At 45.1% G+C, this 22082-nt stretch overlaps 1 protein-coding gene and 1 long non-coding RNA gene across 5 annotated transcripts; one reads left to right on the top strand and one right to left on the bottom strand.

Moving 5' to 3' along the window:
• Nucleotides 1–2878: 2878 nt before the first annotated feature.
• Nucleotides 2879–21680, bottom strand: NUDT13 (nudix hydrolase 13). 4 transcript variants are annotated; one of them, XM_052799230.1, is made up of 11 exons: nucleotides 21297–21680; nucleotides 20789–20848; nucleotides 17881–18027; nucleotides 13271–13382; nucleotides 12238–12377; nucleotides 11479–11586; nucleotides 10996–11102; nucleotides 9951–10076; nucleotides 9606–9717; nucleotides 8842–8996; nucleotides 2879–8257 (listed from the first exon to the last, which is right to left on the bottom strand). In XM_052799230.1, the coding sequence occupies exons 4-11, from the start codon at nucleotides 13351–13353 to the stop codon at nucleotides 8063–8065; spliced, it is 1026 nt and encodes a 341-aa protein (XP_052655190.1). In that variant the 5' UTR covers nucleotides 13354–13382; nucleotides 17881–18027; nucleotides 20789–20848; nucleotides 21297–21680; the 3' UTR covers nucleotides 2879–8062. The 4 variants fall into 4 exon arrangements, with proteins under 4 accessions (XP_052655190.1, XP_052655189.1, XP_052655191.1 ...); XM_052799229.1 differs by lacking the exons at nucleotides 17881–18027; nucleotides 20789–20848; nucleotides 21297–21680 and adding an exon at nucleotides 14937–15133; XM_052799231.1 differs by lacking the exons at nucleotides 11479–11586; nucleotides 17881–18027; nucleotides 20789–20848; nucleotides 21297–21680 and adding an exon at nucleotides 14937–15135.
• LOC128147051 (uncharacterized) lies at nucleotides 5156–16928 on the top strand. Its single transcript, XR_008236918.1, has 3 exons — nucleotides 5156–5251; nucleotides 6449–6625; nucleotides 16688–16928. It is a non-coding gene; the product is annotated as an uncharacterized LOC128147051 (long non-coding RNA).
• Nucleotides 21681–22082: the final 402 nt, after the last annotated feature.

Here is a 22082-nt window from a genome sequence, read left to right as displayed (position 1 = left end):
TCTGTGTAGGACTTGGACACTTGTTGGATGATGAGTTTCAGTATCTGACTGCCACGCCAACTGAGTTTGACCAATGCACAGAAAGTTCTTTGAAAGACACACATTGGCATAGTTTCATTGAAATTCATGAGACCTTGACAATGTATAATGAATGCTTGCTTGCTGACTTCCCTACTGATCTATACTCATGTTTGGGGGTTTTTTTCCCCAAATTTTTGTTTGTTTTTGCAAGTGACAAATATCTTGCAAAATGCTCCAGTACAATATCATAAATATTGGAGATTCTGTACTTGAATGCATGGAATGAATGTGGATGAAGGGTATGATGGCTATGCCATGTCCACATTTGTCCTCCATCGGTGTTGTATAAGTTGCTTTGTCAGAGTACTGGCAAGTTGGACAGGGATTAGAGATGGACAACAAGAATTAGGAAGTATAAAGATGCCGCTAAAGTTCAAGGAGTTCGCACTGCAGAGGGGTGAAGTGGAATGAGATTGAGTTAGACAAATCTACACCGGAAAAATTGGGGTAACAGGAGTTCTTGAATCTGGCAGACAAGGATAACCAGCAGGTAGTGGTAGAAAACAGATGTACTTGAACCTTAAAAAAGGTTTATGTTTTAACAGGGAAGGTAATTAACGCTGAAGCTACATAAAATTCTCCACTGATGAGTAGTTAGATCGAGTTTAGATACTTTAAAAAATAATTCAGTTTCAAGAACATGATCACATTGAAATTCTCTTGTGGCCTACACTATACAAAAGGTCAAAACAGATTAAGGGACTCTTCTAATGTAGTATGTGAAGAAAACTTCTAAGCTAATGTTCAAAACAAAGCTGCTCTTTTGGAAGCACTTCAACTGATCTTGCTTCTTGGATAATGATACTTTTCCATCAATTGGACTGTTACTTCTGTGGGGCTGTACTTATTCCAACTATTTACATTTGTTTAGCAGCTTCACAGTGGAGACCTTCAAGACTCTGGAATTGCTCACAAGAGAATTTGCCATCGAAGAATAAGCATTTCCATGCTGCCTCTTGCACTGCTTTGAAGTAACATATGAGGTGTTTCTGCTTTTAATTTTGAAAGAGAGTATTTTTAGTGAAGGAAGCCTGATGGAATTAATTAGGGAAGACAAGTGCAGTGTGGTTCCCTTTCAATGGATTGCTATCAAAGTTTTCATTATATTCTAAATCAGTTTAACTAGAACTGCATTCCAACACAATTTATTCACTTTGCTCACTTGAGCATCTGCCTTTTGTACAGCCTTGTTCATCCTAGAACTTCTGACCCTTCCCAGAAATAAAGTTTTCTTGTTGGTGGCTTGATCCCTGTAGCCCCAGTTCTGAATGGCGTAGTTGTTGACTGGTATGCTTCAAGCAAGAAAACAAATAATGGATCTTTCATCTTCCATGTATGAAATCGAAACTGATCCCAGGGCACAGGGGAGACCTTTAACTTACTAAAACTCTTCTAAACACCTGGGCCGTTTGGCTGTTGCCACTCTTTCCACTGCCCAGCTTTATGGAATAGTGAGGAGCCTAAGAAAAAGGGTCTTTATTTTCTCTGTGTTAACGGAGGGTGTCCAGTTCATCTCAGAAGTCAGCAGCCCACTGGCTAGCAATGTTTCCAGTGTGACTCCAACTTCTTTCTGGTCAGTGGGGAGGAGGTGTTGTTCAGGAGGAGTGTTATTTAAATACAGCTAGCTGTGTTCAAGTGCAGTTTGATGTCAGTGATGCTACCTGCTATTTGAAGTCCCTGTGCTTACACCGATCTCCTGCAAATAAACTGTTTTCAGCATTCTTGCCGTGTAAGTGGATGTCAGCTTCCCCTGTTGCCATGACAGATCACCTCCCTGCACAACACTTGCCTCCTGCCTTTCCTTTCTAACTCTGCAGTACAGGAGTAACAGTTATCTCCAGGGCATGTGTTAGTTGCAGCGGTGGAAAAGCATTCTTAATGAAAGTTTGTGCAGCTCCTGCTGTAGCTACTTATCTAACTCATATGAGAAACTGGATTTTGTTTTTAATAGCAGCGGGAGTCAGGGCAGGCCCTTTGTACCACCTCGGGATCCCTTGGGATGCTGCAAAAGCTGCAGCAACAGCTGCCCTCCCTCTTGCCTTTTACTTCTTTGGAATGGAACACAAGAGCATCTGGTCTGGCAGGTCTAAGATGGAAATGTATTTCTTTTTCCAGCTTTGTTTATTCCCCAAAGAAAATATCACCATGGAGGGCAGCTGGGGTTCTCAGCTGAAAAAGCAGAATACAGAGCTATTGAAAAAACTGGATTGCTCAAGAATACGAAAAGTCAGGGGTGTGAAGCCTAAAACATCACCTTAGTTGATATACATCAAGTGTGTTCCTCAGCCACCAGCTGAGGAACCTGATCAACACCTCCTGAGGACAGAGAAGGTATCCTATTACAAATTTGAGGTGCCAATAGTGGATAATTAATTCAATAGCAAAACTGTGCTTTCAGGGCAAATAACTGAGATTGCTGTTGTGGTCATGATTCAGTTTATCTTGTGTTTGAATTCTTACAGTAACATACAGTAACAACCTGTCCTGTTGAAATAGGATAGAAACAACAGGCAGATGCTGGGATACGTGCTGGCTATGCTTCCAGGCTAGGACACTGTCTTGTGGAGTGCAGTGTCATGGAAAAGGGTGTCATGAACAATTCACATGTTTCTGGTGTGAAACTGCAGCTAAGAAGCAAAGTAATTAAGGGAGGGAGAAGAGTATCACACTGTTTGTTACTCCTGTGTGAAGTGTGGGTTGCTGTTTATAACAGAGCCTGTACTTAAGTGGGTCAGCACTCCCAGATGAATATTCACAATTTTGCAAGCATACAAGGATGGGAAGTGAACAGCAAAGCTAATGTGAAGGTAAAGCTCAGTTTATTCAGAAAAAAATACGTAGTGACTTGACCAGTGTTGCAGGTAGGAGGGAGAAAATTAGGTATTTCCAGTAAAGACTTTATAATTTGGTGGGGAAAAAGGAGTAATGATATCCAATGACTGCAGTGATGTTAATCTAAATTAGTTCAGACCAAATCTTTTTTTTTTTTTTAAATTGGTGAGGGTTATTAACCTTACCTGCAGTTATAAGGCCATACATGCTGGAATATAATCTAGTTTAATCCAGGCATTCTCCATGTTGCATACTAACAGCAGCCATATTTAACTATCGTATTTCCTCAGATCATTACTGTGTACCCCTTGTGACTGTAGACGTATTTTCTTTCACTAATAAAAGCTTCCCAGGTTTTCATTGTTCAGACAGATCACAGTTACTGAATTTTGTGCAGTATCTATTTGCTTTTGCTGTGTTCCTGTTAAACAAACCGGTCAACAATGTTTCATAGGTAAAGCTGCATAGCTGCTCTTGTCCCCATCCAACATACATTTAATTAGCACCCTGACTGCAGTGTCCACCTTTAGCATTTATGAATTTTCAGCTTCCTATTCCTTAAAAGACCTTGTTGAGATTCTTAGACTTATTAATAAAAGTGATGTATGCATTTGCTTCTGTCCCTAGCCCAAACCTCATCTTTCTTCTTTTTCTGCTTCTATTAATATACTAGTAAATCTTCTGTGTCCCTTTGCATTATTTCCACTAATAGAAATAGGGCCTTCTTTGCATTTCCTGCCATTAGAATGACCTTACTGTGTATCACTCTTTTCCCCCAATTACTTCAATTCTTATTGAAAAAAATCTCTTCCTTGCCTTGCCTTCTAACTTCTGTTATTTATCTCTGTAGCTGTATTTTCTTTAGATGTGAAGTTTTGTGGATAATGCTATAGAAAAACATGCTATATACAGTTGAGCATAGGGACCAGTGGAGAAGGGTGTTGTGTCAGCATTTTCTGTTCCTGTGCCAATACTGCTCTCCCTGTGAGGGAGCTGGGGAGGCTTTGTGTTTCTGCTCCTATGTTTGTGACATGTTTGTGACAGCTGATGCCAGCTTCAGTTTCTCCATGTAATGATGATTCTGGACATCACTGAGTGAGTGCACCTGATTGTCTACAAAATACCACTGATGGGTCTTAAAGAAAATGCAAGTCACACCATTGCCAGATTAGCAACCTGGCCTCTTTTTTTTTTTTAACAGAAGTAGTTTTGGTGGTGCTCAGTCACTCCTAGGTGTATGCATTGTTGCATGAATGATATCTGGCGATATTTTTTCCCTTACACAGCTGCTTGCCATCTGTTGCTAAGTTGAAAAGTGAACAAGTTTTAAATGAGAGCTGAAGGCTGGGGCTGCTGAATTCATTGCAGTAGTGCTTCAGACTGAAGCACAGGAATTTTATTTGTGTAATTACAAGTTGTTCTGACAACCTGTCCCTTGCAGCTGCCAGAGTTGAACTGCTCATGGTTACTTGAAAAATGATTACCTGAAAAATGTCTTTAACACAGTCATGTAGTCAGGGCGTTCCATTAAGTGCTCATGTCTTCTCAGGCTAACCATCAGATTCAGCATGTGTCCACCATGCCTCAGAGCATGTTTTAAGGTGAAGTCATTTCTTGATGTAAGAGCTTCCTCCTTGACCTGTAATGCTGAAGTCAAACTTTCTGCCATTCACAATGGATGAGCACCCCCCTGGGTAGGAAAATGCGACCTTTCCATGCAGCAGCAGAGCAGCCCAAGGTGATGGGAGAGCATGTGGTAAGTGAATTACCAATCCACACCATTTCCAGGTTAGATTTTTCTGAGCTTCCTCAGTCAGAGATAGACAAGTTGTATCGTTTGGTTACTCTAATTCTCTGCTGGCACCTGTTGGAGATAAACGTAACTTTTATGCCCTGCTGCTTTTGGTACGTAGGTGGAATGCTGCCCTGAACCTGTCTGCATTGCTCTCCAAAAAGCTATTTGAAATTAATCAGATGAACATTATTATTTTATAGCTGCCCATGTATCCTGCTGACTGGTAATACTTATAAACAACCGGGTTGTAATGCCACAGGCTGACTGCTTTTCAGTGGTAGGTCTTGCTCTAAGTCCCAAGTCCTTGCAGTCTCTGAAAGCAGTGGAGTCTCAGTGATTTATACACGCCAAGTGTCCCCAGAGAGGATTCATTTAATGGACGTGGTTTTGAGAGAAATATGTTGCTACGTCCATTTTGCCTGCCTGATATCTTTTACATGGGAAAGCCCTGCTGTGTTTTGTTGAAGAAGCATCTTCAGAGGAATTGCCTCTTTCTTTTTCCAGGTCACCTGCCTTTATGGAGCATGTTCTGTCTTGACTGCAGTGAGTATTATTCAGGCTTCAGCGAGGTTTCTGAGGCAAATGCAAGAGAGAACAATGTCTCTCATCTTGTTTTTCTGTCCTGTTCATAGCTGTGTATCGCCTATAATCGTTCCTGCTTTCTTAACATCAGGAACAGAGGCCACCATTATTGTTTCATACCTATGTCAGAAGGGTAGGGATTAAGGATTTTATAAAACAATTAAGCTTAAAATTTAAGGCTCTTCAAAAACGGGATGAGAATATTGCCTTGTCATTGTTCTTGCTCTACCAAAATAAAGTATTTGAGTAGATTGAAAAGACTTTTTTTCTTATTGATAATTAAAAGGAACATGCAGACATTTAAAACTGTGTCTTAAAAGATGGGTCACAGAAGCAAACAAATGAGAAAATAGCTTTGCTTTTCCTCTAACTTTCTTCTTGTAGAAAACAGGCAGTAACTGATGAAATCTGAAAAAGCCTGGTATAGCCAGAGTATTAGGCAAACTGTGACTCTTAAGTGTTGCCCTGAAGTCTGTGGATATCTAGCAGCTTCAGCCTGGGCAGTGTCTGGCCCACCAGCATTGAGCAAGGGGGCAGCAGTAATGATTGCACCTCCTGTGACCAGCCTGCCTTCTGCTGTGGTGCCCACATCACCCCAAAGGGACACCCTACCAAGACAGGTCTGTCTCAGCAATGTAGAAGGGACAGTTCAGGAGGAGCTGGTGTCAGTCTGCTTTCAGTTAGAGCTCACTGATAGCCTGCATTTTGACATTAAAAACCATAATTTGATAAGCAGGGTAACCCAGTGTTTCCCAAACACAGGTGAGTTTTCTCCGATGTTGAATCTGATCACACTGCAACTGGTTTGACAGACATATACACTGCAAATATGTACTGCAGAAGTACAAAAACAAAACACAGAAAGCTCAGATTACTGCAGAAATCACACAGCCATTCCTCCTTTCACTCATAGGTACTACCCTTTGCTGCTTTTACTTGTTAGTCCTTTTTCTGCCACTGGGAGAACAGATCTTGTGTGGATATTAAATAGTACTAAGTACATCGAGCTAGATGTTGTACAGTGGAAGCAAGCTCGGGGCACGTTAATGAACTACATAAGGGTGGAGTTGGGAAGACGTTAAGGAGAAGTAGGAAAGAGGATGAGAAGCAGGAATATCTGCTGGCGGGTATCTAACTGTTCAATATCTTCTACTGCAGAGAAGGGGAAGAAGGGGGTGAGGCTGAAAATGAAAATGGCAGATTCCAGAGATGAGAGAGGAAGAGGTAAATGCTGGGGAATTAAAATGGTGTGATTGGAGTGAAAGCAGGATGAACTACTACGAAGAGAGGCAGTGAGACATGTTTCAAAGGAAACTGGATGCAGGAGTGTTGCAGGTTAGTTCAGTGGTGTGTGGGCTCCTGTGGTGTGTCTGGCTGGGCTGGAGGGGAGAAAGCAATGCCCTTAGCTGTACCAGAGCACATTCTTACCAGGATGACTGACAGATCAAGTTCACAAACATGATAAGGCATGCTCCGGCTCATGGGTTTTATTGACTGAGAGTTAGTGGGGGTGGGAGAGGTGTTTGCACATGCTGCCATGGCTTGAAAGAATCCCCTCCCAGCCTCCTAAAGTAAAATTAACTCTGAGGAAACAAAGCATGTCTCAACGGTGTGAGAAAGCTGCCTTTTTTTACTTACTGCTTAGGTGTCATGACTCCAGATTTTTACCACTGCTTTTTCACCTACAGTGAATCCTAATGGTGGCAGTCAATGATACATTCCTGTTCCCCCTTCAAGTATCTGTACTGACAGCTTTGCAGTCTTGGCATTTGAACTCTGAGCAAGTAGGCAGAAAGGACTGTCGGCCTGAATCAGCAGGAGATTGAACATCCTTCCATCTGTCTCTTTTACTAAGCTTTCCTTGCCCAGACTGTCTCTTTGTCACTCTCCCTCCAGAGAAGTGATACCATTTCTTCAGTAAAACAAGACCAGCTCTCCAGGCAAGACTTTTGGCACACGGTAAGAGGCATTGCGCCTCTCAGGACTTTTCTCTGTTGGAAGTGCAGTCCTTGCAGCAGTTCCTCTCACCTTTGCATTATCTGGGTTCTTCTAATATGCTTATATGTAGGTTTTGCTCTTCCACTCTCTACCACCAGATAGCTCTGTTCTCTCTTCCTTGGGATGGAAGTAACACTGTCTTACTGGTGGGGAAAATGGTGCCTCTAGAGATATTTTTAGTTGCTCAGGTATCTCAAAAAGTAGGAGTCCACTTAATATTTGCAAAAAAAAAAATAGGATGTTTTACGTGAAACTGAAAGATTGAATGGGAAGGGGAACAGAAGAGGCGGAGAGTGTACAGGCAGTGGGGTTTTTTTCCATTTTTTTTATAGTTCTTCCAGATCCATATAAGTGTGAAAACCGAAAGGCATCACTGTCCCTTTTTTTTTTTTCTGTAAAAATTGTGCGTTTGAAATCTATCCAAGGTGGATAAAATGGAGGAAAATGGGACGCAGGTGCCAGGGGCTCACTGTTCGGTTGCGTGCTGGGCAACAGCAGCAGCTGGTCACAGTAAGTTTGATGTTTTGGAACTAAGAATTCTATTGTACATTTACTGCAGGTCATGGGATCTCAAAGGTGATCCACTGTACATGGAGTTGTCTGAGGATGATCAGTTTAGAAGTGGCTTTGTAGGTCTATGTGTCTGAGTGTAAGACTGCCATCAGCCTGGTGCTATCCTCACTGTAACTCAGACTTTGGCCTTCAGTAACTTTGGAAGCTTTTGTATCGAGCTTTTGTAGTTCTGGTAGAATCGCAGACTTGATGAAGTCATGCCTAAGCCAGCTGTGAAGTTTGCTGCTTTACCCACTCACAAATCAGCTGGTGAGCAATGGTCTGTTTGGGAGGGAACCAGGGTAAAAAACTACCGTCATCTTGCTTTGAAGATCCAGGCTTTCTCTTAAGACCCTCCACGATTTCCTCCAGAGCAAACCAACGGGCTTCCTCTAGTTCCAGGCTGTTCATACTGATCTGGAAAGAATTGAGAGTTCCTTAAATCAGATTTAAATGTGGGCAGTGGTACCTGGCTTGTTCTTGTAACCACAAAGATTCTACGCTAGAATGCCCACAGTGCTTTATCCATGTCTGAATTAAGTGCTGATGCCAATACAGGAAAGGACATTACTATCCACCAGTGCTTTGTTGTCTTGGTTTCCTTAGGGAAGTCACAAATCAGGTAGCCCTATTCCATCACGGCACTGGCCTGCAAAGTACCAGTGGCTGAGCACAGTAATTAACATGGCAGAATCTGCATGTTCTGTGGCAAGTACGATATTAATACCAGAGAGCACCTCCTCTGCAAAGTTCAGAGGAAAAAAACACAGGGGTGTTGGGCTCTGGGCTTGTATATATACAGTGACCTGTGCAAAATCTGGCACGTTGCAACAGAAGATACGATTATTTTGAAGTTTTTTCTTCACTTGTAGAGAAAGCCGATAGAAAACTGCATTTAGAGAGGATCTGATGCTCTCCAAACTAAATGTCTGTGGACTGAAAGAGATTTTGCTATATAAGGAGGGCTGTGAAATGCCTCAGGGAAACCTGAGTCTGCTCACCTCAGCCTGCTGTGCTCTCACCATCGCATGACAAGCTATTATTAAGCAGCTGCTGGGAAAGGGCCAATGCTGAGAAGCTGAGTACCAGAGTGACTCCACCTCCAGGCCCACCTCTTCTGCCACCTCTCGCCGGACTGTCTCCTCCACGTTTTCACCTACAAGCAACCAAAGTTAGGTAAGGATGGCCTGGCCTCAGGGCAGCAAACCGTGGCAAAGAAAATGTAGGCACACTCATTTCTGAGGTGTTCCAGCCCTGAACGCACACGCAGGAGCTCTGACTGTGCTGACCTGGAAACGCTTGTCAGCAGGATGCTCAATTAAATTCATCAACAATGCTTACCTCCCTTAAACAGAGGCATCAGAGACATTTTTAGCTTTGTCTATATACAGCTGGTGGACAGAACAATGCTGCCTCTCACTCCTGTAACAAGAGGCCTGTAGTTTTTCTTCTGAGCCAGACTGCACTAGACACAAAATGGACTAAAAAAGTATCCAGGGTTCTAACCTGGGGAGTCTTATACTTGTATTTACCATCAGGGACTAGAGCAACTGCTATATACCCCGAATTCCCATTCTCTTCAGATACATTCAGCTATTTTGAATTCTGTCTGAATGGCAACACCAATCTATTTAGATCCACTATGTTTTTCCCTGATACTGTCTATGTTTCCATCCTCATCTGTGAACAGGCTTGATGTCCCCCCCATTCTGCCCCCACACCCTGCGTGTCTGAGGCCACCACGCTGGATCAGAGATTGCCTTACCCAAGTCACAGAAGCCTGACAGACTGCTGTACATCCCCTGGGGAAATGAGGGCTGTCGTGCGAGGAGGCACCGGCTCCCATCAGACACCAGGGTGATAACTGCTGGAGACATCTAGCAAATGCATCAAAAAGCAAAGCAAGGAGTTCAGACCAAACAAGTAACTGCAAATTGTTGCTTTTCCTAGCCGGCTGGGGGTCAACTGGATGAACACTACAGAAAAAGTACCCAACTACACCCAAAGCACTCCTGCTGCCTTTTACAGGTTCCCCTCCGTGCAACCCAGCAGCATTGGCTTGTTGCCACAGAGACCCTGTGTTGCTTACCTTTGCTGTTCACGTGCTCACCTGTGGATAGTAAATTATTCCGCTGGCATGGCAGACACGCTTGCTGCCAGCTATATTTTTCTGAGTGGGCTGCCCAGTTTTGCTACAATACTGGTGGGAATCATGCCACCGAAGAAGGGACTGGGCCTGTGAACACCAAGAGAGAAACACAAATCTTATTTATACCTGGGTGAAAGAAATGATTCAGAGCAGTCTCCCTGAATGATATGTTGCTGTGTTCTCCCCAGCATGCAGTCATGTGGATAAACTCTGATTATGTTTGGAAGCCTCAGAAACGTAAACTAAGTACGGGCAGTGGTTTGAAAAATGGGAGATTCTGCAGCTGATGTTTCATGCTTCTTGCTTTAGCATCCAAATTAGAGCATGTTCGGGCGAGGTGGGGAAGAGTTGTTCTTTATTAGGATATAGTGGGACTAGTAGTGGGAAATGAACTATTCTAAAGAGCCTCCAACCTTGAATACCTTCTTGAAAAATAGACCAAGCACCACAAACATTATAGAGCAGGAAAGGAAACATCAGCTATTTCTACTTATGGGTCAGGACAGCTGATTTTCACACACAGGTCTTTTCTTAGGGCTTCCAAACACAGGGCATCTGCAGAGGAACAGCTTATAAGTGAGTAGTTTTAAAAGAGTAGCTCTGAGAGAAGATCTGTAAGTTCATTCATGAAATTCAGTTCGCCTAGAAGATTACAGAAAACTAGTGCCTGATAGTTATTAAGATGAGGACAAACTGGGATTGCTGTGACTACTGATAAGATCAGTATGTTTCACACTGGACATACAGCAGGTTGATGCTAAATGGCTAATTACTGCGGTCATTTTTAAGCCACTTGTCTGTTTCTGTTGCAGCTTGCTTTTGGGATTGCAAATTTGGGAAAACCGCTGTAATTTATAGTGTGTTTGTAATTTATAGTGTGTTTGTACTAGGTCAATGAAAGTGTACAGTAAGTACTTCCACAATACATATTAAATCATAAATCAATATGGGACACATCAGATGATAGAAATCGCAACTTCTTAAAGTAAAAAATCCTGTACAATACCGAAGCCAGCAAAGGAGAATCCTTCCCATCCACTACGAAGAGAGCTTTCCGTAAGTCAGTAAATGATCCCTTGAGTTCAGACTCAATGACTGATTTCTCCAAGGCTCCTGTTTAAAAAAACAACAACAACAAAAAAATCTTTGATCTAGTAAATTGCAGTTATTGTCCCAACTTTACGCCCTTCATTGTGCCAGTATACAATTTCTGGAAGTTCCCATGGAAGTGATATCACATCAGTGGTGACATTCCCAAATGTTAAGTGACCTGCCAACAGCCCACCTTTACTAACGCACGCACAGGAACAGCAATGCAGTTCTGTGGCTCTGACCCGCCATGCTCACAACAGCTCCTACAGAGACTCAATCGAGTCCTCTTTGGCAGTAAATGTTCACCCAGCAAGGACTAACGATGCTGCCTAGGCAGCATCTTCATCTCAGTGCATCAAACGTGATGCTGACACAGATGGAAGAGGAGTCATCCAACCTAAATCCAGGGCAAAGTGTGGTACGTGCTCGTCTGAACAACCGATCAGCACCGACTTCTCTATCCACTGTTCAGTCTCTTTGAATTTCTCCAGGATCCTTTTCATCTCTAAACAGCAGGGGAAAGGGGAAGAAAAACCTGTGATGAAAGCAAATTCATACAACCATGATGCTCTCTCTGCATCTTCAAAGCACACGCAGTCTTGGCTTAAGGCAGGGTGCCCATGTGAGAGAGGGGACCAGATAAGCGGTCCCACCTGGATGGAGACTGAAAGTCTGGCTTTCCTTCTAGCTGTTGGAAGTGTTGACCATGTGAAGCTACAGATGCAAATGTTGTAATGCTTGGGGAGCAGCTGTCCATTCTGTTTCTGTCCTACACCAGCCAATACCTTTCTCTCAAAGAAAACTTTTCCTACATAATGCCAAATAACCTTTGTTGGTTAGACCTTGCTTGTTTTCCTGCCAGCCCTTTCTCTTCAAAAGGCATGGTCCCAAATGTTTAACACTGATCATCTCGAAGCAGATCAGGCATACATTGGTACCGTGTGTGTGTGAAGAGCATGAGCTTGTGTCGGCACGCCAAGGTTTTCACTCCAAATAGTCTTTGGTTGTTAACAAATAGTGTGCTACATATAGCAGGATGTTCCTGCAGAGCTTGATAGATTTTCAACCCCCATGTAAGAGGTTGCTTATTGCAAATGACTCTGTATCATTTCAGCTGTGTGATCCAGGAGGTGTTTCTTTCCGGACACCTGCTTACCTGCTGCACTGAGCTGTGGTACCAAATATTTCTCCCCAACTTGCTGCAGGAAGGGGGAGAGATTGTGAAAGAGGTAGAAAGCTCCTGAGGTCTGGGCTTGTCTACAAAGGCTATCATCTTCCTTTAGCTCATTTAAGTATCTGCAGTGAGAAAAGAATTGGGAAGATACATTCAAGATCATGTTGAGATTACCTGTGTTATGCTTATTTGGATGCATTTATGTTGCACAGAGCAGGGGCGCTGAATGGACAGTACAGATTTTATGTATTCCACATGCTTCTAGAGTTGTCAACAGCTGAGTCTACTCTTTGGTGGGCTGTAGCCTCTAGTGAAGGTGCTGTGTGGCAGAAAATATTGCAATACTTAACTACCACACAAGCAGCTTCAAGTCTTGGACACCTGAGAAGATCAGTAACCCAGTCTCTTAATCCAAGAGGTCTGCTTTATAGACATGATCATTTGTGTGCAGGAAACCTTGATCTTCCCTTTTATCCCTCCAGTCTGGGTGGCTCCAAGTCCTGTTTGGCAAGGCTACTGAGCAGTTCAGATGTTGAATACGCTTCCCATCAGGTTACATGCATTACTGCAGGGTACGTTCTACGTGTCACTGACGTGAGGGGTAAAGACACAGCTGAAGTCTTAGGGCCCAGCTGGCCGGGGCCTGTGTTAGGAAAAGCAGTCATTGGAAAAAAGGTGTCAGGATGTGCTTCTTTCAGACTGTTTGAAGTAGTATTTAAAACGAGGTGAGCAGTATCACTTCAAGTCTGCCTTGTATTTTAAGAGATCTTTAGCTAGGACAGCAAGCATAGGCATTCATTAACAGAGCTTCAACCTGAGAGAACCAGTTCTTATCAGTGGTGAAGGGAGCAGAGAGATTTTGACTGTTACCAGCTTGCATAACATTACTATATTATTGCTGAACTGTTAAAAGATTGAACCCTGGGTTAGATTTAGGTAGGGCTGCTTGTGACAGTGGACACGAGTGCCAAACTCTGGTCTTCTCACCGTACACAAGAATCAGATGAGAACTTACCTCATTTTTCTAACATATGTAGAGTGTAACCTGCAGAAGAGAGAGGAAGCTCTTCTGTACACTGCTTGATAAATCGCAGCCATAACCGACACCTACAGGTAGCCGTCTCTGCCTAAAAAGAGAAGCATAGAATATAATGCAGAGTTATATTCTACAAAGTTAAGTTTGATTTAAAAGGTGTAATAACCCACTGCCACCAGAAATCTCCCTCTTGCAGAGTCTGCAGAATGCTGGCATCTGCTTTCTAAAATTATCACTTTGGCCTTAGTCTCTAGTCACACATCAAACCCAGTTTCAGGCAATTTTTAAGACTATTTAAAGATACCTCAGTTTGTTTCCATCTGTTGAGTGTGCACAGGTCTTACAGACATTGCTATAAGACTAGATTAAATGTTCCTGCCCTAAACTCCTGTATCCCTGGGGAAAAGAGCAGTGATGGTGGCTGCTCTCTTGTTTGTTTCCTACACTGTTGTAACGGCCTTGATCCAACTGAACATCCTATTGCAGCACACAGTAGATCTGTGGGAAAGGCACTGATGCCAGAAGAGAATGAAAGACAAAATATCAGCTGCGGAAGAGAATTCCCTGAGTTAGACGAGAGACAGCAGTTGCAGCTGAATTGGATCATCTCCAGCCATGAATGTTTTTTGTGCCAAAGGATCCTACCACATTTTCAGCTCAGGCAGTCAGAGACTGCAGTTTGAACTCAGCTTCAGGATGTCAGAAAATAGCCAGAAATGCTACCATCTCTAGCCTTCATCTGAAACAAAACTTATCTGTGATTCACAATCCTTAACGATTATTTTGAATATTTCACTTTTCAGCCACAGAACTCGAAGCCCTTTAAGGAGGGAGTTAATATTTGCTTCAATTTACAGACATGTAAGCAGTGCCAAAGAAGAGTCTGAGAGTCCTTCCTCTCAGTAAAGGTCAGTGATGGCTCCCAAGCCTGAGTAGAGGCTCCTATCTCTACGAGGAGGCAGTTTCTGTAGCGAGCGGCGTGGAGGCTTTGCCTTGCGGCTTCTGACATCTCTGCTCTGGATTCCTCTTTCCCACTGTCTCAGCTGAGGGTGGTCTTCACCGGGATGATCCCTGGGGATAGAGGGGAGCCAAGCCCACTGTGGCAGCTGCCGGGGCGAACATCAACGTCCCTGCTCGGCGCTTCAGCCGCAGCAGTGGGAACTCGGCACGCTGCCAGCAGGCTCAGGCAGACGCACGCGAGGACGGCGACTGTCGCAGAGACCGTGTCTGAAACAGTTTTGTGGTGTGATGATTACGTGTCCGTCGCTTCTCCACCCCCACGTCTCATATAGACTAGTGTGTGAAAATCTCCAGCACAGCAGCCAGCACTGAATGGAGGAGTTCTGCACTTTGCTCTGGAATGAGCAGCAGAATGTGACGGGGGTGGGGACAAGAGGAATAGCTTGTACCTGCAATGATGGAATGAAATGCAACATCTGCAGGCGCTTAACCCTTACTTCCTTCCTGGGAACCACAATGCCAGATTTTGGTTAGGATCATTGAAAACGCAGAGGTGGAGACAGTAAAAACTTGATCTCAGGAGGCCAGCCCAGACTCCCGTCTTGCCTGTAAACCTCACCTACGCTGTACAACTGGCAGGAGTTGGACCTAGGCCAGCCATTCCCCACACGTTTTCCCCACTTACTGCGCTCTGTGCAGAAGGGAGTGGTGTCTGTCTCCAGCTATGAGAGTCCCACGTTGACCTCGGTTAGAAGAAGCACTGCTCCTACAGCAAACAGCAGAGCAGCATTCTTACTGGGTCCCAGTTGCTCTTCCCCCACTGGGAGCACTGGGAAATGTAGTTCTGCACAGGCTGCTGCTTGGCAAAGCTAGATGGCTGACTGTCTGCTCCGGATTTTTATTAACTTCTGGAGTTAGTGAGGCTGCCCGAGAGTAAACTCTTTTTTTTTTTTTTTTTTTCCCCTCTCCCACCACCTGCTTCATTCTATCAGAAACCCACATGCTGTATTTTGTCAAGCAGAAGTTACTATGAGAACAATCCTACTGCAGTAATTTGAGCTGGTTTTAGCAGAGGAGTCTCTTCCTGTTAGTTTCCTTCTCTTTTTTCCTTTTTTTCTTCTGAGCTTCTCTGGTTTTTATATCAGTAACATAACAGCATCGTTTAAAGGTAAGGACCATTATGCCCTCAAACAGGAAAATACACCAAGAGCTGTATATATCTGAAGGATGGAGCTGTTCAGTGTTCAAGCACCCAGACCCACAGTTGAATTTGTAAGTGAATAGCTCTGATCAGAAAGCACGCTTTGCCAAAACAGATGTCAGAATAATGACAGATTATTTTCATGCCTTTGTAACTGAACAAACAGATTCCTCTCAAGTACTGAAAACATTATTCTGGGCTGGAACCTACCTGCCTATATTTAGCACAAAGAGAATTTTATAAACATATGAAAGTAAATGTTTTCAGGGCAGCTTTTTGCTTTTTGGTCATGAATTGAGACATTCTAATCAAGAATTCACGTCATGTAATTTGAGAGCATAGCTTGTAAAAATAATAAATAGAATGTGCAGGGAAATAGCACTCTTGTTACCAGCATTACTTACAAGTTCAGGTTTAATTATGCTTGACCGCTATTTGTGTGCTTCCTGAAACAGAGCAAGCCCAATTTTATTAATCCACTAGGCTAATTGGATTAATGGACAAAACACATCTTCGCTTAATAAGATAAAGGATTGAAATATAATCTCTAAGGGAAGTATCCACCCTACTGTTAAAACAAACTAATGGACTTATTGACCCTAAGTGCCCCCAGAAATGGATCTTGCAAGAAGAGCTGGTTTTAGAGGGAAGCAGTTGGGGAAGATATTTTGGACCTCAAATCTTGGGATAGCCTCTCAACCTTCTTTAGCCCAAAGCAATCCATCATTTGGTAAGTGCACCCCTATCCACATGAAGGATTAAAAGCCAGAGCACTACGCTGCAGTGTGAAGACTACTTTGAAGGCAGTGCAGTGCTGTAGCCTCTCATTGCTATATGCAGCTGAAAAAAACCATGGATTAGCCCAATCGTGTATACCTGGCCTCAGTGCTGTGTGAAGCTATGCAGACAAAACAAGATTAGAGTCACTTCTGTGACTGATCTGACTGGTGCGAAGCTATGCAGTTTGTGAGAGATTCCTTGTGCCTTCTCCAAGGGTCCATACACCTGCTTGTGATTGCACATTACCCAATTAAATATTTCCACGGTATATAAGCAGGGGAGATGACTCTGAAACTAACAGAGGCTTCCTTGTCATTTATTCACATAATTATTTAATTTAAGGAGTACAAATATCAGTTGTCACTTCGGCACCAAGTTACTTCTTTATAAGTATTTTTGAGCTGGGCTCTGAGTTCTGTGAATTGCATCTATAAACTGTTATTTGTCCCCTGCAGATACTGTACTCCATTCGAGATGCAAACCAGTGAGCAAAGTGAAGGCCTGGCCATGCAAATGCATCTCTGACAGCTTCCTGTAGCTTACTAATTTGAGCTTTGGCAGGCCACCAGAGGAAGTGAATCCCTGAGACTCTCCTGATGCACAAAGAGCAAACAAAAGGAGCAGGCAAGGAGGACACAAGCAGTGGGAATGAATCCTTGTGATCTCCTACATGGACAAGATTGCAAAATAGGCAAATCTTTGGTCCTATGTTGGTAAGATTTTTTTTTTTAAATCTGTGTTTGTAAAATACTCATATTGGTGTTAGCAGTTGGTAAAAGATTTTTCAAGCCAAAGAAGTGGCTGGAAAATGTAATTCTAGGCTAATAATGGTTCTACTAGTAATCTTGTTTTTTCTTGCTGACCTGTTTTGTGTCTTTCCAGCTGCCCCCAATAAGCAGAAACAAGCATTAGAATTGCTAACAGCTGGCCCTTGCAAAACAACTGTTAATTGCTTTAAATACATAAAACTAGCAAACTCACATTGAAAACTTATGGTCAAGCCACAAGAAACCTCTTGGTAAAAAAATATTTCTTTTTTAGGAAGAGCCCAAGGAAAGACAAACCACTTCTTTAAAGAGAAAGTTAATGAGTAGTCTTTCCCTCTATCATTAAATTTTAGATGCAAACTAACCAAATCTGGCTTTTCTCTAAAGTTAAGACTTGTAGTATATATTATGCATATGATAGACTCCTACAGTTTCTCATACTCAGGGCGGGGACCTTGAAGGAAAGAAACCATCTAATTTGGTACTGCTGAATACATTCTGTGCTCCAAATGCTTGCCCAGGTGTAGTGGAGACACTTTAACTTCATCCGAATGACATTTTAGTAGGATTTGCTCATTTCAGCTTATTGGGGTAGCATGTGTGTTTTTTGTCTTTTCCCCTCCCTGCTGCTGTTGGTTAGGGAAGATCCTCAAGCTCTAGCACTGATTTGCTGCACTGCACAAAATAACTGATGATAGGATCCAGCCTCTTGACTACAGGTAATGACTTCATTTTGGGAGCAGACTAGCACCGTTTGATGAATGTGTGTGAAAATATATGAGGCTTCATCCCTTTACAGAGCGTAAACTTAAGTTGTTAATACACTTTAAAAAGCTAAGCAGTACTGTGAGCTAACTTGTTATGATACAAAGATGACTCACCTGTGTCTTCAAACACTGTATGCAGATCACGGCCTGTCGTCTCCAAAAGGATACTGAAAAACAGGAAAAGGTTCAAAGAGGACAAGTATGATCAAAGACTTGGAGCACAGCCACAGCCAGGAACTAGGTAGGCTCTGATACTTCAGCCTGTGTAAGGGGTAGGTACCAACTGTTTGCTTTCTCATCCCATGCAGGAGCCTGGTTAATCAAATCTAACTAGCTGGAGCTGCGTTCCCAGTGAACAAACGGAAGTGGTTTTCCACGCCCTGGCTAAGGGATGGCGCAACTGCTAGGTAAAGGATGTTGTGGATGCAAAACGGTTCTAGCTCAAGACAGGAGAAATACTTAATGGGGAACTCCATCGAGGGTTACTAAATAGACAGACCACATCAGACTGAGAAAATCCCTAAGTTAAAAGTGTTTGGAGGCTGGGACAGTACTCCAGGCAGCACGGGTTAAATTATGAGGCCTCTCATGCTTCATTCTTGTTTTAGATGGACCTTTCTTTTAGTATTCTTCAGCTTAGGGCCTATGGAGTGCTTCTACAGGATTGCTCAGAAAAGGAAGCATGTTGTTAGGCTTGCGCTTGCTAGAAAAGAGTCAGTGTTTCTGCTAGAAAATACACAGGGCTCTGCAAATCCTAAAGAAAGTCTGAAAGCCGCTTGTTCTGCTGTGGTTCCCTCTCAGGAAGTGTTCCTGTTGCACTTGTTCTTAGAGATAGCAAGTGCTTCTTAACAAGGTGTTGACGTAACAAATTGCTCTGCTAAGGCCTGCTTGAAGCTGCCCAACCCCATCAGCATTTGACAGTGGGTGATAACGCACAAGTCCAGCATAGAGCAATGTACAATCTTTTAATGCAACTGGAACATCAGTGACTATGCTGGAGTTGAGGAAGGCAGGAGAAAATAAGTAAGTGCTCTCTACCTAACTGGCAGAAAGTATTGATAAGGGGCAGAAACAGATTCATGGAGCAAGATGATGCCATGACTATTGGAAACAACTCTTGATTTGATTGCTTGGTAGATGCCAAAATCCTGGGCTCCTTTTAGCAGAAATTTCTTTGCCTACAGCCCCATGCTGACCAGTACAAGCGAGCCTGCTACTAAACATGCTAATAAACTTCTTGTTCTCCACTGTCTGCCTTACTTTCTAAAAATATCTGAATAGTGCAGAAGATGTTGAGAAGGCAGTGAATCTCGCTAGAAAGAATCTGAATGCCTCTACGGTGTGTGAGGTTTTGCCAAATCTCTAGAAGCTGCTGTTAAATCTCTGGCTAGATATTATGGACTCTTTGGATAATAGGGCTTTAACTAGATGCCTCAGCTAGAAGCTTGGATATCATTCCAGTGTTTCCTGCTAGTTGTAGGAGTTGTATTTCTGTTGGAAGATGACCAAAACGAGAGGAAAGGAAGGCTTATTTTTTGACGGATAGTTCCACTAAAAACTGGCCTTCTTCCTGCTCTGGCACAGCAGCGCTCGCAGTACTGGCGATGTAGTCGGCTGTGTGGACACATCTGTGTCCACATCTGGACAAGAACTGACTAAATTCACTTAATGTTGTTGTTTGTTTCTCATATGAGATACATCACATCTCATAGTCTTCCCCAAAATGGGGCATAACACCCGATGTTGTGATGTTTGCTCTTCAAAAGACATTGCTGAGGGAGCTGAAGCTGAGGTAATGGTTTAGGTACAGGGAAGAAATCTTAGTTACGGATCATGCTGCAACCTCCAGTTACCTCTTAGGAATTAGGTGACTTTAAGCCAGTTGAAAGTAGCCCTGCTAAAGAATGTGCGTTAGATGGGGATTTTGACCCCCGTTACGTCTTTGCCAGCACTCTTTAACTGTCATTGTGAAAGTTTTCCAGCTAGGGGTGGCCAAAAATGTGTGTCTTAAAAGAAGGAGGATCACAAGCTGGCTAGGCTAGTAAGGAGGTGGTTCTTCATTTGAAGCCCACGTCTAAAAAGAACAGAAAAATTGCTTATGAATGTCCCCGATTCTAACTTAAATGCTGGAAGTACAACGAACAAATAACTAGTTTGTTTATGAACTCCTAGAAAACAAAGAACAGTCAGCATAGATCTGTCACAGAAAGACACATCCAAGCAGCTTAACGTCTTTCTGTGATAGCCGAGAGCTCTCGTGTGCCGGAGAGGGGTGAGAGGCGATCCGCTTCGTGCTACAGCTTTTGATACTGCCTTGCAAGATGCCTTTGGGGTCAGCCAAGTTCAGATGGAAGCCTCAGAAGGAGGGGAGGCTGCTTCAGAAAAGGCACTTGGTGAGGGTACCGTCAATCGGGAACCATCTTCACCTGGGTTTTGCAGAAGACTAGCGAAAGTATTGGCTACCAGCAAGGTCTTGGATGATGGAACAGAACGTATGTGGTAAAATATAGCAGATGATGCTCGCTGGAGAGCAGGGGGTGCGAAGATGGTTTAGAATCAAAATTATCAATAGAAATAGTCAGAGGTAAGTGAGATGACCCTCAGTGAGCGTTAGCTGTGGTGTGAGGAGAGGAGGAGAGCTGGCTCGCTCCCGAAACGAGAATTGGGGCAGACAACACCGAATCGCGCATCCAACGTGAATCGCCGACAACGTGCCGTCGCGGTCAAAAAAGCAAATGCCAACTGGAAGGTCTCTTGGGAAGCGTCAGCTGGAGGCTGTGGAAGTGAGCCCCTCCTCGCTGGGGCTGGCGAGGCCTCGGCGGGAGCAGGGGTCCTGCTCCGGGCTCTGCCCTCCAGCAAAACCCGTCTCCTCGGGGGAGCAGGGGAGTGCTGCCGGGGGTGCCTGCGGGACTCAGCCACCCCAGCAGCACTGCGAGGTGCCGGGCAGGGCTGCGAGCATTTTGGGGGCCTTTTCTGGGAACTTTTACTGCCAAAATGCCACTTTTGGCTTCATGTTTCTCACAGTTTTTTATCGTCCTGGCAGAGGTTCCCATTTTCGACTAATTTCTTTCCGCCTATGTGGCTAAAAAAGAAAAAAAAAAACAACCACGCGTTTTGGGATGTTTTCCTTGCGGGTGGCGACCAAGCGTTGCGCTCTCCGGGGGGGGGGGGGGGGGGGGGACCCCCGAGGGCCGCGCGCCCACGTGGAGCGAGGACGGCGGCGCGTGCGCAGTGGGGCGGCCGCCGCTGTGACCGAGCTCACGTAGCGCGCCGGGCGCCCGCCCGCCCCGCCCCCCCCTCCTCCCCCCGCCTCGCGCGGGACGGGGGACGGGGTGGGGGCGTGGCCTGGGCGCCTATAAAAGCCTCCGCGGGGCGCGCCGCGCGCGCGGTCGGTTACGCCACTGGGCAGCTCGCGGCTGGCCGTTACCGGCGCCGTCCGCTCCGCGCCCCGTCCCGTCCTGTCAGCCGCCGCCCCCCCCCCCCCCCCCCTTCCTTCTCTCAGGTGAGGCTCGACCGCCCGCGCTTCTCACCGGCGGCGGCGTGTGGGTGGGTCAGGGAGACGAGGCGGCGCGCCCTGAGAGGAACGTCCCGGTCCGGAGGCCGCGGCGGCCGTTATGTGGGCGGGGGTGGGGGCGATACGTGGCAGCGCTCCGCCGTCCGGCCTTCCCGACGAGGGGCCGGTGCCCCGGCCCTCGCGGCCGTTACGTAACGGGAGCCGGCAGCCTCCGGAGGGGGGCGGGAGGGCGCCGTCGCGCCGGCAGGCAGGGCCGAGGCGGCCCGGCCGGCTTCCCCGCGGCTGGTAGACTAAACAGTGCCGCCTCCTCCTCCTCTTCCTCCCGGGAGCCACAGCCGTGCGGCCCGTTCCCTGCGCCCGGCGTTTAAACGTGGCCGCGAGCAGCTCGGACATCCCCGCCCCCTCCTTGGGGGGGGTGCGCGGCGCAGGTGGGGTCCCACGCCGGCTTCGTGGCACCTCCCGGGGCTGCAGGGCACCCGCCGGGAAACCGGCTGGTCGGCGTCTTTCCAACCGGGGGCTGGTGCTGCTGTATAAAGGGAGCTGCGTGCCGCTGATGACCCGTTTGTTTGTGCTGCTTCGGGAGGTGAAGAGCGCTCGGGCACCGAAACGATTTTGCACTTGGATGGATGGATGGATAGATGGAAAGTTGTTTCGCGTAAGCACGGAAGGGGCTGTGCTGGTTGTCACACACCGTGTTTGTAACCACGGTCGCTGTGTGTAGTAATTACATCGTGAGGAATGAGGCTTATCTTGATTTCCTTCTCTCTCTACTACTTTGGGTTGGATTCAGCCAATTGCGTTA

The sequence above is a fragment of the Harpia harpyja genome, chromosome 10 (assembly GCF_026419915.1).
Source record: "Harpia harpyja isolate bHarHar1 chromosome 10, bHarHar1 primary haplotype, whole genome shotgun sequence".
Classification (NCBI taxonomy): Eukaryota; Metazoa; Chordata; class Aves; order Accipitriformes; family Accipitridae; genus Harpia; species Harpia harpyja.
The sequence above is the reverse complement of the archived record's forward strand: the minus strand, read 5'-3'. Positions and strand labels throughout refer to the sequence as shown.